General features: G+C 66.8%; 5 protein-coding genes across 5 annotated transcripts in view; 2 read left to right on the top strand and 3 right to left on the bottom strand.

The window, feature by feature from the left end:
* Positions 1–1438, bottom strand: part of EMIHUDRAFT_218796 (hypothetical protein) — a gene marked incomplete at both ends in the record, with an annotated part of 12848 nt that extends 11410 nt beyond the window's left edge. Inside the window, 2 exons of the mRNA XM_005759123.1 lie at positions 120–1260; positions 1375–1438. Coding sequence (XP_005759180.1) covers positions 120–1260; positions 1375–1438 — 1205 coding nt within the window. The remainder of the gene's footprint in view (positions 1–119; positions 1261–1374) is intronic.
* Positions 1439–2958: 1520 nt separating this feature from the next.
* On the top strand, positions 2959–5267 carry EMIHUDRAFT_106689 (hypothetical protein; the record flags this gene model as incomplete). The annotated part of the gene is made up of 3 exons (XM_005759124.1): positions 2959–3429; positions 4311–4319; positions 5007–5267. The coding sequence occupies 3 exons, from the start codon at positions 2959–2961 to the stop codon at positions 5265–5267; spliced, it is 741 nt and encodes a 246-aa protein (XP_005759181.1).
* Positions 5268–8128: 2861 nt separating this feature from the next.
* EMIHUDRAFT_218801 (hypothetical protein) lies at positions 8129–10314 on the top strand (the record flags this gene model as incomplete). The annotated part of the gene is made up of 5 exons (XM_005759125.1): positions 8129–8173; positions 8306–8432; positions 8608–8738; positions 8812–9072; positions 9553–10314. 5 exons carry the CDS (start codon positions 8129–8131, stop codon positions 10312–10314), a joined length of 1326 nt encoding a protein of 441 aa, XP_005759182.1.
* Positions 10315–10432: 118 nt separating this feature from the next.
* EMIHUDRAFT_359404 (hypothetical protein) lies at positions 10433–11234 on the bottom strand. Its single transcript, XM_005759126.1, has one exon. It carries the CDS (start codon positions 10695–10697, stop codon positions 10533–10535), a length of 165 nt encoding a protein of 54 aa, XP_005759183.1. The 5' UTR covers positions 10698–11234; the 3' UTR covers positions 10433–10532.
* A 313-nt stretch (positions 11235–11547) lies between these two features.
* Positions 11548–13860, bottom strand: EMIHUDRAFT_218803 (hypothetical protein; the record flags this gene model as incomplete). The annotated part of the gene is made up of 5 exons (XM_005759127.1): positions 11548–11756; positions 12117–12240; positions 12311–12466; positions 12917–13059; positions 13758–13860. 5 exons carry the CDS (start codon positions 13858–13860, stop codon positions 11548–11550), a joined length of 735 nt encoding a protein of 244 aa, XP_005759184.1.
* Between the last annotated feature and the right edge of the window lie 1044 nt (positions 13861–14904).

Below are 14904 nucleotides of genomic sequence, written 5' to 3' on the forward strand. Positions count from 1 at the left end.
GAGGGCGGCCGGAGGGCGGCGGGAGGGCTGCAGAGGGCGGCGGAGGGCGGCGGGCTGCAGAGGGCGGCGGGAGGGCGGCGGAGGGCGGCGGAGGGCAGCGGCGGGGGAGAGCTGAGCACCGGAAGGCGCCGTCGTCAAGGGCGAGGGGCTTGTCGCTGGGGAAGTCCAGCTCATGACGCAGCGGCAGCCGCGTCGCCTCCTCCACGCCATCCCCACCCGCGCAGGCCTGCAGTGCGTCGATCGTGACCGAGCGCGGCAGGCAGGGCAGCAGCAGCGACGCTTCAAGCGGCTCGACCGCCCAAGTCGCAGGCGAGGCAAACACTGTCTCCTCCTCCGGATTCCCAACCTGCGATGGCGTCGCCGCCTCGGCCAGCCGGCAGACTAGCCGGTGCGAGTCCGCCTCGACGACCTCGCACGCCGCTGCCGCGTGCGCGCCTCCCACGCTCAGCTCGTTCTCCGACGCGACGGCGGAGAAGCCCGATCCAGAGACGGTGAGGAGGGCCCCGCCGTTGAGGCCGGAGCGAGACGCGGAGACGCGGTCGACGACGGGGTGGACGCGGAGCAGCGCGGCGGTCGCGCCCCCTCCCCAGCGCACCCGCCCGTGCGCCGCCGCCTCCGACGGCCCCCGACGCTCGACGCGCACCTCCATCTTGTGCCATCCCGCCACGAGGGAGCGAGGCACGCGGACGCGCAAGTGCCACTCTCCGGCGGAGCTTTCCGCGCGGCGGAGGACGGTGTGGTAGTCGTTTGGTCGGACCGGCGCGGCGCCGCCGCTGACGGGCTGTCCGTCCGGGCCGACAGCGGCAAAGACGACCGTGACTTGGGAGCGTGCCAGGTCGCCGTCTACGCCCGAGAGCGTCACAAAGAGGGAGTCTCCCGCAACCGCCTCGGCCGTGGCCGGAGCGGAGGACGCGAGCGGCCCTCGGGACGTGAGCTCGAAGGAGGCGTTGACGGTCAGCAGGGGCGAGTACGAGAGGCGGCAGCCCGGACATCCCGTCGTGGTCGGCTTGTTCTCCTCTGTCGTCTGGTGAAGCGTGACTGCGTGCGAGCCTGGGTCGGCCATTGGAGGCGCGACGCAGGCGACGCTCGTGCCCGCGGGGTTGGAGTGGGAGGGGTCGTGGACGCACGGCACGCCGCCGACCCGGATCTCAGCCAAGCCGCGGGCCGCCGAGGCGGCGTCGCCGCCTGGCTTCTGCAGGCCTCGAACGCGAACGATGAGGGTGGTGCCGCCGTGCAAGCCAACCTCGGACGGCGAGACACCTGCGCCGCGGGCGTGCGCGCTAAGAGGGCGTGCGGCGATGCGCTCGTGGCTTCGCATGGCTCGCTCGCTTGGGTGCACTGGGGTGGGGGTGCCCTCGGAGGTGGCGCTCGTACCGAGGATCTGTGGCGAAGCGGCGACCGCAGGGAGCGAGAGGATGAGCATCAGCGGCGGATGCATGCCGCGTGCGCGAGCCGAGGAGCGACTCGGCCTTGTCTTGCGCCACCAGACGGTGCACGGAGAGGCCGACGAGACGTGCGCACAGCCGCGACGCGCCGGGCCCGACGCGCCGTGATCGGTCCCGTGCTTGGATTTCTGGACTTCCTCTTTCGATGCGCCTGGACTTCAGCTGGTTTATCCGCAGTCTCATTCTTTTTTTGGTGTAACACTTCCGAGGGAAAACCAGCTGGGATTCCGAAGTCAGATTCTTTTTTGTTTCAACACTTCCAGTTCTTCCTCTCAAAATTATTTCTTCCTTCACAGAAAACAAAAAGAGAAAACCAAAGCATCGCTGACCTGTAAAGAAAGAAAGAAAAAACGACACGCCAAGGGAGGGATGGGAGGACGGCACACAGGACACAGGGATTTTAAGGAGAGGAGTGTGAAGGTTTCACCGCGCTAAGAGGGCGTGCGGCGATTGGGTGCACTGGGGTGGGGGTGCCCTCGGAGGTGGCGCTCGTACCGAGGATCTGTGGCGAAGCGGCGACCGCAGAGAGCGAGAGGATGAGCATCAGCGGCGGATGCATGCCGCGTGCGCGAGCCGAGGAGCGACTCGGCCTTGTCTTGCGCCACCAGACGGTGCACGGAGAGGCCGACGAGACGTGCGCACAGCCGCGACGCGCCGGGCCCGACGCGCCGTGATCGGTCCCGTGCTTGGATTTCTGGACTTCCTCTTTCGATGCGCCTGGACTTCAGCTGGTTTATCCGCAGTCTCATTCTTTTTTTGGTGTAACACTTCCGAGGGAAAACCAGCTGGGATTCCGAAGTCAGATTCTTTTTTGTTTCAACACTTCCAGTTCTTCCTCTCAAAATTATTTCTTCCTTCACAGAAAACAAAAAGAGAAAAACAAAGCATCGCTGACCTGTAAAGAAAGAAAGAAAAAACGACACGCCAATTGATTTATGCACAAATCTATGTGTTGCGAGCGCTAGATGGCGAAATTTTCTTCGCCTCCGGCGGGGCCGCTCGCCGCGGGGCTAGAGAGGGATTTTTGTCGATGTCGGCTAGAAGTGCTGCACCTTTTTGAGAATTTCACCCAATCACCCGAATACCACGTTCGGATCGCTCCTCATCGCAAACCCCGTCAGCAGTCCTCCTCCGGGAATGTGAACGCAAAATTCTCTTCGTGCCCAGTGTTGTGCCAGCGGTTGGCAATTCGTGTGTATCGCGCGCCTTGCGGGGGGGGCGCGGAAAAGAGGAACCTCTTAGCGCCATCGCCACGGTGCTGCATGCAGCGCCGGGCGACGACGGCTTACCGCCTCCCGGTCCCCCTCGGCACACCTCCGCTGCTCAACGTTTGACGGCTCGAACCCGTGAAGCTTCCCCGTGCGCGGGTTACCCCGCACACGGGTCAGCCTGCCACCCACGTATCCACGCAAGCGTGGTCCCCGTGCATGGCATACAGGCGTCCGCCGGGCAGCCTCAATTCTCTCTTTCGCCGCCGGCCCCGGCGCTGGACTGCCGTCGAGGTACGCAAATGATGTGCTCGGCCGAGCTGATCGGGGAACGCTTTGAGGTGAGGCTCGACCGCACGCTCGGGACCGGAGGCTTCGGCACGGTGTTCTTCGCTCTCGACAGGTCGGCGTCGCAAACGCTCGGTGTGGCAGCGAAGCGCGGCAGCGCGGCGGAGCTGCGCGCGGAGGCGCGGATGCTAGAGCAAGTGGCGGGACACCCGTCCGTCATAGGGCTGATTGCTTTCGAGGAGGTGCCCGGAGGCACGGCCTTCCTCTTCCTCGAGATTTGCAGCGGCGGCGAGCTCTTCGAGCGGGTGACCGACGGAGGGCCCATGCAGGAGCGTGTGGCGCGCTCCTTTGCGGAGAGCATCGCCGAGGCGCTCCGGCACTGCCTCTCGCGCGGCGTGGTGCACCGAGACGTCAAGCTCGAGAATGTCATGATCGTGGGCGAGGACCACCGGTCAATCAAGCTGATCGACTTTGGGTTTGCGTGCGAGGTGCCGCTCACCCCGGACGGCGGCGTCGCGCCCGCGCTGCGGTACGACGGCGTCGGCACTCCCACGTACATGGCGCCCGAGCTCTGGTCCGCGTCGTCCGGCTACCTCGCACCTCCGGTCGACTGCTGGGCGTACGGTGTGCTCGTCTTCACGCTGCTGTCCGGCTTCCCGCCCTTCGAGGCGGCTCTATCTCGGCTACATCTCGGCTACATCTCGGCTCTATCTCGGCTCCATCTCGGCTCCATCTCGGCTCCATCTCGGCTACATCTCGGCTACATCTCGGCTTCTCGCCCTTCCAGGCGGCGAGCACCGCAGGGCGGTACGCAGGGAACTGGAGGTGCGCCCCTACACACGAGATCACACGAGATCACACGAGATCACACGAGGTCACCCGAGGTCACCCGAGGTCACCCCGAGGTCACACGAGGTCACACGAGATCACACGAGATCACACTAGGTCACCCGAGGTCACACGAGGTCACACGAGGTCACACGAGGTCACACGAGATCACACGAGGTCACACGAGGTCACCCCGAGGTCACACGAGGTCACACGAGATCACACGAGGTCACCCGAGGTCACACGAGGTCACACGAGATCACACGGAGGTCACACGAGGTCACCCCGAGGTCACACTAGGTCACCCGAGATCACACGAGGTCACACGAGGTCACACGAGGTCACACGAGATCACACGGAGGTTACACGAGGTCACCCCGAGGTCACACGAGGTCACACGAGGTCACACGAGGTCACACGAGGTCACCCGAGGTCACCCCGAGATCAGGGACTGCAGGGATGTGGCGGCTGGCCACGGTGGCCACCAGAGCGCATGCCTTCTCCTGCAGTGGCAGCACGTGCTCCTCCCTCCTACCTGCAGGTGGAGCCGGTTCGTGCAGGGCGTCGCTGGCGGCGCGAGCGCCTGCGACGCCCTCTACGGCATGTACAACCGGCCCTGCCCCTTCTCGCCCCGCGCGCGCCAGTATTGCGACGGCTTGCTCGCCATCGAACGCCACCCGTAGATGCGCCATATCTCGGCTACATCTCGGCTATATCTCGGCTATACCTCCCGCCCCGACTCCCGCCCGCTCCCAACGCAGGACGCCGACGGCCGCGCCACACTCGCGCAATGCCTCGACCACCCATGGCTGACTAGCCAGCCGGCAGCAGGGCTGACCAGCCAGCCGGCAGCAGGGCTGACCAGCCAGCCGGCAGCAGGGCTGACCAGCCAGCCGGCAGCAGGGCTGACTAGCCAGCCGGCAGCAGGGCTGACCAGCCAGCCGGCAGCAGGGCTGACTCCGCCGCCCGAGCAGGCGAGATCACCTGAGATCGCCCGAGATCACCCGAGATCGCCCGAGATCACCCGAGATCGCCTGAGATCACTCGAGACCGCCCGAGATCACCCGAGATCGCCCGAGATCGCCCGAGATCACGCGAGATCGCCCGAGATCACTCGAGAAAGGAGAGGGCCTTGCTCGGCGCCGGAGCGGCAGGTCGCGCCGCCGCAGCGCAGCGGCGAGTCGAGCGCCGAGCTCCGCTGTGGACGGCGTCTCTTCACACCTCCTGCTGTGCGTAGCAGAGCAGCGGCGAGTCCAGCGACGACCTCGTCTACCGCACGGCGAGCGCGGAGCTGCGGCGGCCGCCCTCCGCCACCACCGCCTCGCCCGTCGAGGCCGCCGTCGAGGCCGCCGAGGACGAGGAGGTCCTCTACCGCACGGCGAGCGCGGAGGGCGGGCGAGGCGGCGGCGGGGGGAGGCTGGCCGCCCCCGCGCCCCCGGACGGGGCGCTGCGCCTCGTGAGGCAGAACGGGGTTGTGCTCGGCGCCGCTGCCCTGTAGAGAGGGGGGTGTTTTTGGACATAGCGTGCTATGAAGGTTGTCCTTCACGTACAACGTGAGGAGAGGGGGGACAGCAAGCAATACCCAAAATACGCGATCCACACACCACACTACGGCTCTACCGGCTCGCAGCGTTGGGCTGCTACCTGCTTGCTCGAACCCCATCGTCCGAGTTTCGTGCGCAATCTCGCGTGACGACAACTTCGCCCTGCTCCTGCTGCAGGCGCATCATATCGTCGGCGACGGGCCTTCTCGAGCCGACGTGCCGCCGCACCCAGTCAGCGTTCCGCCACAATGGTCAATGCCGCCGCATGCCGCCGCAATGTCAATTGCAATGCAGGTAGCGCAGGAGCGTACTGGTGCGGCAAGGAAGAGGCCGACCCACATGGGCAGACCTCTATTGGGCACGCCACGTGCACGACAGCATGCAACGTGGCGCGCAGAGAGACAGCTCCCCAAGCCGCCGCCGCCAAAGCATTGGGCCGAGGTGGAGCTGTCCGCATGGCTCGTGGACAAGGGCGATGTCACCGCGGAGGAGGCGGCCCGTGTTCCCAACGTCTGACCACCATGAAGGATGGGCGACCCAGTCCCCAGAGGCAAACCAGAGGCATGCCGAGGCAAACCAAAGGCAGGCTGCTGACAACCACAGTTGGCGACCTCAGAAGAGCACGACCGCCAGAGAGCCGTCCTGCGGAATGCGAAGAGCAGCGATAGCCAGAGAGCCGTCCTGCGGGAGAGCAGCGATAGCCAGAGAGCCGTCCTGCAGAAGAGCAGCGACCGCCAGAGAGCCGTCCTGCGGAAGAGGCGACCACTGTGGTCACCAGCGGTACGCCAAAGGTGCGCCACAGGCGTGTCACTGGTAAGCCGAGGCTTGATAGCCACCTTCGAGGCCTCTTGGTCAAGGCTTGTGAGCCATCTCGAGCGAGCCTACGTGGGCGAGGAGGCAATGGACCTCTGGCGCATCACAGAGCTCGAGATGACAAGCGTGGCGGGAGCAGCACCGCCTGTACAGGCGCTCGCATTGCCAGCCCGCCCCGCCCTCGCCCCGCCCCCCCGCCCGCCCGCCGGTGGCGGGCTCGTCCTGGCTGTTCCCTTTCAGGAATTGGCACTGGACGAGAGCTGGGGCGGCGTGGATGGAGACATCAACGGGAGCGGCCTGGGGGCGTGCTAGCATGCATGCACATACTGGATCAGCATCCGGGCGTCCCGGGGCCGTGCATCCTGAAGCCTGGCAAGCTGCAATGGGGGGCATTGCGGGGCCTGCAAGAGAGGCCAGCGGGGGCAACCATCGCCACCCCGCACCGCATCCCCTGCTGCTCCTCTGATTTTCGGGGATTTGTCCCGGCCGGTTCCCCCAGTCTCTCGACCATGAGAGAAATGCCGTCCGGCGGGCCACATGCGATGGGATCGATGTGAGATTGGAGCAGCAACTACACGCCTGGGGCAGCTACGGCCGCCACCTCCTACCGGGCGGCGACCCCAATTGATGGCTTTGTCAGGACCGTCTCAAGACGGGAGGCGAACGCTCGTTCAACATCAATCATAGAGATAGACAAACAATGATGCGGGAGTGTTAGAGTTGTTTGGTATTGAAAATCTCCCTCACTCTCTCTCTAGATAGACGACGCCCTCACCGGCGCTCCTGCGTCGTCGTTATAGAGGGGGCGATGTGCTACTCAAGCATGGTTGTGGCAGCAGTCCAGGTCGGGAGTGGCGGCGCAGATCGTACAGATCAGGTCGTGCACGCTGGATGGCACCGCGCGCTGATAATCTCTCGCCTTGCCGAGGGGCAGACTAGTCGGATGGCCGCTGAACTGGATGTCGGCCTCGCAGGTGCTGGGGCACGTCTCTTTCACGAGTGCGACCTGCTCTGCAAAGCGCTGATTGTCGTGGGAGTGTTCGCAAAGACCAAAGCCGTGCGCCTGCTCACAGGTTGGCACAAATCCCGCCGGCTCCAAGCAAGCAGCGGGTCGGCTCGGCGGTGGAGGTGGACTCGCGATGTGTCCCTCCACAACCCCGGTGGCTGACGACGACGAGGCAGACGAGCTGCTGCCACCACCCCCTCCCCCGCTTGCGGCGGCCGCTGCAGCAGCGGCCGAGGAGGCCCCACTGGCGGATGCAGCACTAGAGGATCCGGTTGCTGACGACGACGAGGCAGACGAGCTGCTGCCACCACCCCCTCCCCCGCTTGCGGCGGCCGCTGCAGCAGCGGCCGAGGAGGCCCCACTGGCGGATGCAGCACTACCAGAGGATGACGCGGCAGTGGAGGAAGTCGCACCGCACACCAGCAACAGAAGGGCGTACGGCTGCAGCACTGCGCGCCGGCCCGCCGCGTTGCTGTGGATCAGCCGCATGCCAGAGACATTCGCGCCGGCCGCGGCTTTTCGCACTTTCGGGCCAGAAGTTGAAAATGGGCGAATCTCCGATTACGTGCGGTCCCGTTTCGTCGCCGCGTTATATGGATCTCGCCACGCTCCTCCGGTCGATCTCGATTTCGCAAAAAACTAGAAGAGCAGTTTAAGTCTAGCACTTGAGCACTTGGGCATTTGATAGGGTCGATTCCGCATGGTACGGGACCCCTCGATCGATCGTCTCGCCCTAAGTCTAGCAGCTACTAGGCGAGGGAGGCGGAGAGGCGAGCAGCAGAGGAGGCGCAGCTTGCTTGCTTGCGGAGCAGCGGGCGGGTGATGTGTGTCGTGTGTCTCGCGCCTTGCGGGGGGGGGGGGAGCGGAAAGGAGGAACCTCTTCCCAAGAGCACCACTCTTGGAGCGCCGCCACTACCACCCAGAGCGCTGCAAGCAGCGCCGGGCAATGACGGCTTACCGCCCACCCAGCCCCCCCTCGGCACACCCCGGCAGCCAATGTGTGACGGCTCGAACCCGCTAAGCGGTGCCCGGCAGGGGCGGGTGCCCCCACCCCGAGGGGTGGGGGCGGGGTCGGGGTCCAACGTGACCCGGCCCATCGCCTCGGCATGATGGTGGCGGCGGAGCGCAAGGCCGCTCAGGGGCAGAGACGGAGCGGCGCGAGAAGGTGTGGAGGCCGCCAACAGGAGGGCGGAGGAGGAGAAGGCGAGGCGGCGCGCAAAGGCGGCGGAGGCAACTGCAGCCAAGAAGGAGGCCAAGAAGTTGGAAAAGCGCCCCCTCCCCGCCTCGGCGTCGGCGACGGGTGCATGGGCAGCTGCAGCCGCCTCCTCGTGGGCGAGCTCCGTTCGCTGCCTCAGCCAGCATCCCCGGCATCCGTTTATGAGGCCTGCCGGCAGCTTGTTGCGCTCTACTTTCAGACGAACAGCGAAATTGATATCTTTACACGGGGTTTTGGCCCCTTTTCGCGTCCAGCCCAGTGGCGCTCACCGACTTGGCGAGAGCGCTCGGCGCCACCGACGCCACGCTGTCCGACGTGCTCGGGCTGGAGGACGATCTACTGGCGCTCCTTCCTTCGCCGTGCCTCGCACTGATCCTCATCTATCCCACGGTCAGCGCGGCAGAGAGCTTTTTTGGCAGAGCGTTGCGAGCCTTCGAAGCGTCGCCCGGTCTTCCTGCGGCAGCGTGTGGGCGGCTCGTGCGGCACCGTCGCACTCCTCCACGCGCTCTCCAACAGCACGCCGGCGCTCGCTGTTGAGCCGGGATCGCCACTAGAGGAGCTCCTCTCCACGCCAGAGCCGGGCGACGGCGAGGCGGCGCTCGTCGCACGACACTCCGAGTGGCTGGCGAACTCGACTGCGGTGCGGGCGGCGCATGAGCGGTGTGCGGAGCTCTCTACCGCGGCTGCAGCGGCGGGGCGTCAGGGCCGGCACTACGTGGCGCTGGTCCGGATAGGCGCGCAGCGCTGCGCGTCCATGCTGTCGCTCCCCGCGATAATGATGATAACGCTCTGGCTACTGACGACGCCAGTGCTCCTGAAAAGGACCACGCCGGATGTGTGCGCGCTCTCACGGAGCACGCAACGGCACTGAGGGAGGCCGAGGCGGCAGAGAAGGCGCTCGAGGCCAAGGGGCGGCGCGAGCAGCGCGAGCGGGAGGCGGCGGCGGCGGCGCGGGAGCGCGAGCAGGCTGCGCGCCGGCGCGAAGCAGAGCGAGAGGCGCGCGAGGCGCGCCGGGCGGCGGATGCGGCGGCGCTGGAGGAGCAGAGGCGAGCCATTGCGGCAGAGGCGGAGGCGAAGCTGGCTGCTGAGCGCGCGGCAGCAGAGGAGACGCTGCGGGCGAGGGAGGTGGAGAGGCGAGCAGCAGAGGCGGCGCAGCTTGCGGAGCAGCGGGTGGCGGCGGCGGAGCGCAAAGCTGCTCAGGCAGGGACGGCGCGAGAAGGAGGCTGCTGACAGGAGGGCGGAGGAGGAGAAGGCGAGGCGGCGCGCAAAGGCGGCGGAGGCAACTGCAGCCAAGAAGGAGGCCAAGATGAAGAACAATAAGGCCAAGAAGGCGCCGCCTGCCTTCAAGCTCGAGGAGGAGCGGAGGGCGCGGGCTGCGGCAGAGGTTCGCGCACAGGAGGAGAGGGCGGCGCGGCTGGCTGCTGAGCAGGAGGCGGCGAGGCGGGCGAAGCGGGAGGCGGCGGAGCTAGCGGGTGCGGCGGAGCAGGCGGCGCTGCGCGAGGCTGCGGAGCTAGCAGAGGCGTTTCGCCGGTCAGAGATAGATGCGGAGGAGGAGGCTCTGGCGCGCCGGGTGTCGCGGTGCGAGGAGGCGGTGAGCAGCGAGTCGGCCGGCGGCGGGGACCTGATGCGGCGTGTCGACCGGCTGGAGGCCAGCTTGGGCGCGGCGATCGAGGGTCGCCTCAAGGAGCGGGTCGGCGCCATCGAGCGCTTGATCGGGCCAGAGGCAGCCGAGGCGGCGGGGCAGCATCTGCCAGTCACCGAGCCGCTTGCTGCCGTCTCGCTAGCGGACGCCGGCCTCGACACGGGGCGGCCGGCCCCCGAGTCCACGATGGGGGGAGAGACCACGTGTATCGTGTGTTTTGCGAGAGTCAAGTCGCATGCTGCGGTTCCGTGCGGGCACTTGTGCGCTTGCGGGCCATGCTCTGAGCTGATGCGAGAGTGCCCTTACTGCCGCTCGAGCCAGTGATGATGTGGATGGTCCCGCGCCCCCAGTCTAGATTCCTTTACCCCTCTGGGGCCAGAATGATGCATGTAAGAGTTGTGAGAGCGATATATGTCGAGGGTGCACACACAGGACACAGCGTAGAAATCCAAAATATGTGAGGAAAGTAAGAACGATTTCCCGCACGAACGACGCGCGCGCAAAGCTCTTAGAGACTAGGTTTTTCCGCGCGCGCCCAGCGCTCAGAGCGGCTCGCTCACGCGCAACTCCACGTCGTCGACGTCGGGGAGGAGGGGGAGCAGCTCGAGCGGCGGCGGAAGGGCGGTCAGCAGCACCGACTCGCCGCTCGAGGGCGCGTGGCACGAGACGCGCACGTGCGGCCCGAAGCCGTGCTCGACACGAAGCATGTGCAGCAGGTCTGCCAGCGACTGGCCTGGCGCGAGGGCGACCAGGCCGCAGGGAGGCGGCGTCTCCCCACCGCCGCCGCCCGGAGGCAGCTTGACGACGGGCACGTCGCGCAGCGCGGTGGCGAACTCGTCGACGGCGAAGTTGGCGTGCCACTGCGCCTTGTTGCCCTTTGGAGCGACGATGGCGGCGCCCGCTTGCTCGGCGGCGATCAGCGAGTTGGCGCGCGCGAGGGCAACCTATGGCGACCATATCGCCATGTCACCACCGCCACCACCGCCTTCCAGTGTCGCGTCGTCGGCGCGCGAGAGCGCTGGCCTTTGCGCTCGCCGAGCGCGACGTCTTGATCTCTTGCCACAGCACCTCCTGCTGCGCCAGCTGCGCCTTCTCCTTCATCGAGGTGCGGCGCGAGCACGTCACCTGAGCCACACGCACCGCCACCTCCCCCACCGCTCGACTCATCTCTCCCCATCTCTCCCCATCTCTCACCTGAGCCACACGCACCGCCACCTCCCCCACCGCTCGACTCATCTCTCCCCCAGCTAGATCTCGGCTGATCTCGCCGCCTGGATCTGGCACAGCCCCAAGTGGTTGTTTGGGAGTCGGCAGCCCATGTTGCCGCAGATCGAGCCGGCCCGCGGCTCGCCCGCGCCGCCCGCCGCCCCCTCCTCCTCCTGCGTGATGAGGACGCCCACATGAGGGCGGGAAGACGGTGCTGTGCAGCGTCCTCTGAGCACCGCGCGGGAGGGCGAGGGAGGCGAATACGGCAACACGGCGGAATACGGTTGGATACAGGCGGAATGCGCCTCCTCTCGGGCGCTGGTTGGGAGACAAGAATGCGCGTGTCTTCTTCTAGGCCCCCTCCTCCTCCTCGCCGCTGAGAGGCTGCCTCTCAGGGTAGTACGACCAGAGCGGCGGCCTCGGCCGCACGGCGCGCAACGGCAGCCAGGACCAGTTGGCGTACCGGTCGTACTCGAACAGGACGCCCTTGAGCGCGTCGAGCTCGCGCACGCACCCCTCCCACCAGCAGTCATTCCACAAGCCCTCCACCCGCTCCCCCACTCGCGGGGTCCATGGCGCACCTGCGCCGCAACGGTGTGTGTCGTCAGGCCGCTAGAGCGGCGCTCTCGGGGGAGGGGCTCCTCCTTCCGCTTCTCCTTCCCCCCCCTGCAAGGCGCAAGACACACACGTCGCCCCTTCGACTCTCGAGGGTTGCCCGAGGGGAGAGATGGGGGAGATATGGGGAGACTCGCGAGGGATGCCCGAGACTGCGCCCCCCTCAAGCGCACCGTGCGGCGGCAGGATCTCCCCCATATCTCCCCCATATCTCCCCCATATCTCGCCCTCAAGCGCACCGTGCGGCGGCTGGATCTCCCCCATATCTCCCCCATATCTCCCCCATATCTCGCCCTCAAGCACACCGTGTGGCGGCGGGACCAGCCGCAACCTCTCCAACTCGAGCCTCTCCACGAGCCGCGAGCCAACCTCGTCCACAAACTCGGCGAAGCGGACCATCGCGTGGCGTGGCCCATCCAGCACGAGCACCTGTCATTATTCTCATCACTCTCATTAGGAGTATCATTCTTGTTCTTCTTGCGCCCATCCAGCACGGCACCTCTGCCGCCGTCCACGAGCCCTCGAACCCCTTCCCTCTCCACGCGACCTCCACGGCGTCACCCGGCCGCCAGCGCGGCCGGAAGGAGCCCCTGCCCTGCACGCGCGCCATCGCTTGCTCATACGCCTCCTCGCACGATGGCCGTCCGGGCGGCTCCTTAAGCCACGAGACGCCGCAGTAGCGAGGGGCGGGGCTCGCCGCCGCCGCGGGGATCCGCCGGAGCGGCGCCGCCGGCGCCGCCGCCGCCGACTGCCGATGCGCGTCTGAGGAGGCCGCGGAGGAGGAGGCTGAGGAGGCGGCCGCGGCGGCCGGCCCTGGCTCGCCGTTGCGGCGCTCGCTGAGGCCGCCGGCCGTGTCGCCGCCGCCGCTCGCCGCCGCGGCCGCCCGCCCGCCCGGCGCGATCCGCTTCTTGCTCGCGCGCCTGCCGCCCGCCCCGCCCTTGCCTGCGCTGCTGCCGCCGCCGCCTGCGCTCGCCGGCCGCTTGCTGAGCGTCGGCGTCGGCGGGCGAGAGCCGTTATTGTCGGAGAAGTGCGCCGAGGCGCGTGGCTCCGTCGCCGGCCCCGGCGGGTCGATCGCGGTGTTCGGCTGCAGCAGAGGGTCCGTCACCTCGCGGCACTGCGGGCAGCGGACATAAAAGTGTCTCTTGCCGGCCGCCGCGCTGCAGTCGCCGTGGTCGCGCGGGATGGTGACCTCGGAGACAGTGCTGCATTTTGGGCAGCTCAGGCGGATTCGTGTGCCGGGCAGCAGCTCTGTTGACGACGTCATCGAGGGCCACAATCAGGCCGCACAAAGCTTGCAGAGAGGGGTGCCCGGGGCGCCGAGAGGTGCCTGTGGCGGTCAATGGCGGACGGGAAGAATTTTATCGGCATTGGGCACGGGACTGGCGCGCACTGGCACTAACACAGGTACACCAGAAGAATTTTACCTCGACACGGACAAGCAATGGTCCCAGCCTCGACAGGCCTCGACAGGCCTCGACAGGCCTCGACAGGCCTCGACAGGCCTCGACAGGCCTCAACATCCAGCCATGTCTACTCGCTTAGTGTGGGTAAACCATAGTACCGTTCGCACAGAGGGCACGCGAGGTGCGACCGTGCCCGGCCGTGCTATTAAAGCGACTCGGCTCTCTAACAGGCTGCAGCCCAGAGCCACACGGAGTCTACGCGCATCGCTTGTGCATAGCCTCGACCAATCTCCTGTTCACGGTGGAACCGTGAACAAAGAGCTTCTTCGAACCGTTACAAACACGACGCGAGCCGCCCAGCAGGGAGCCTGGGCTACTCGCTTTGACGCTGGCCAGGCCGGAGGCGAGTGCCGCCGCCAGGCCACGACCGACCGCGCCCGTCCTACGGACGGGCGCAATGGGCCAAACGGATCCGCGCCGCAGTGCGTGCAGCGCTGCGCCGCCAGTCCAATACATGCAAACCGCAGGCTTTGCAGCGAGGACCAGCCTGCTCAGCTTCGAACGAGGAGCCAGCAGCCAACAGGAGGACAGCAGTCGTCCACGCCAGCTGGACTGCGAGGACCGCCCCAGCCGCAGGTGGCCCCATACGTAATGCTTTGCGCAAAGCACCGTGCAAAAATGGCGTCTTTACATGGCCATGCAGCAAGCAGTGCCGCCAGATGAGCACACGGCCATGGGCGAAGTGCACCCGCAGGGCCAGCTGGCATTGCGTGGTGCACTCGCAAATCAACCCGCCCTCTCGTGCCAAGGTCGGCGCGAGGGGAGCGCGAGCATCCACTAGCAGCCGTCTGGCTGCTGGTGTGAGCCATACTCAACACGCCGCGCGGAGCGGAGTGCGGAGCCATGAATGAGCAGTAGAGCCTGCGCCTCGAGGCACGGCCTGCGGCTCCTACCCTGCCGTCGGCCCGCCACTGGCGGCGTCGAGGACAGTTCGAGACGGTGTGCGGTGTCAGCCTGCAAGGCGCACTGCACTCGAACTGCGATAGTGGAAGCACCAACACGGCCCTCGGGCTGTTTGGGGACCCGGACGCCAGCGGCCCCCCGGGAGAGGGGTGTCCTGGTTGTGTCTTGTTTGAGTGCCAGCGCACGCAGCTATCTTAACGGCGTGAGGTCAGCAAGAACCCTCGCGGCGTCATGCAGTCTGTGAGGGTGTGTGCCTGCACGGATTGCACAAGTAACAAATCACTCCTGTCGGCATTCCTCCGGAATGGGGCGACAGAACACGTGTTATTCCGTAGTCGGGATGACCACAAATCGCCAGGGCACTCAAGAAGATCGGTGTGCCGACCCTTCACAACGGGCCGCCCGCAAGGACGCGTGTGCGGCCCTCTCTACTCGACCTGTGCCACGGCGCGGGTCGTTCTAGTCATGCAGCCGCCCCGGCGATCGTGCTCGGGGCGTATCTCAGCACTCACCGCGCGAGACGCGTGGCGTGCCACAAACCAGTAAGCAGCAGCCTCCGCTGCTGCGACTCGAATGCTTCAAACGCGCAACTGTGCTCTCGCACGGCGTGCTCTACACGAGCCTCCCTACCGCACGAGCGCGCGGGCGGCTCGAATCCACCCTCCCCCCGCCCTAGCCACTGTTGGCTGGGCGGTGGGCGCCGTCCGCCTTGCGGCGGCGGCGACAC

The sequence above is a fragment of the Emiliania huxleyi genome, assembly GCF_000372725.1.
Source record: "Emiliania huxleyi CCMP1516 unplaced genomic scaffold EMIHUscaffold_81, whole genome shotgun sequence".
Lineage (NCBI taxonomy): Eukaryota > Haptophyta > Isochrysidales > Noelaerhabdaceae > Emiliania > Emiliania huxleyi.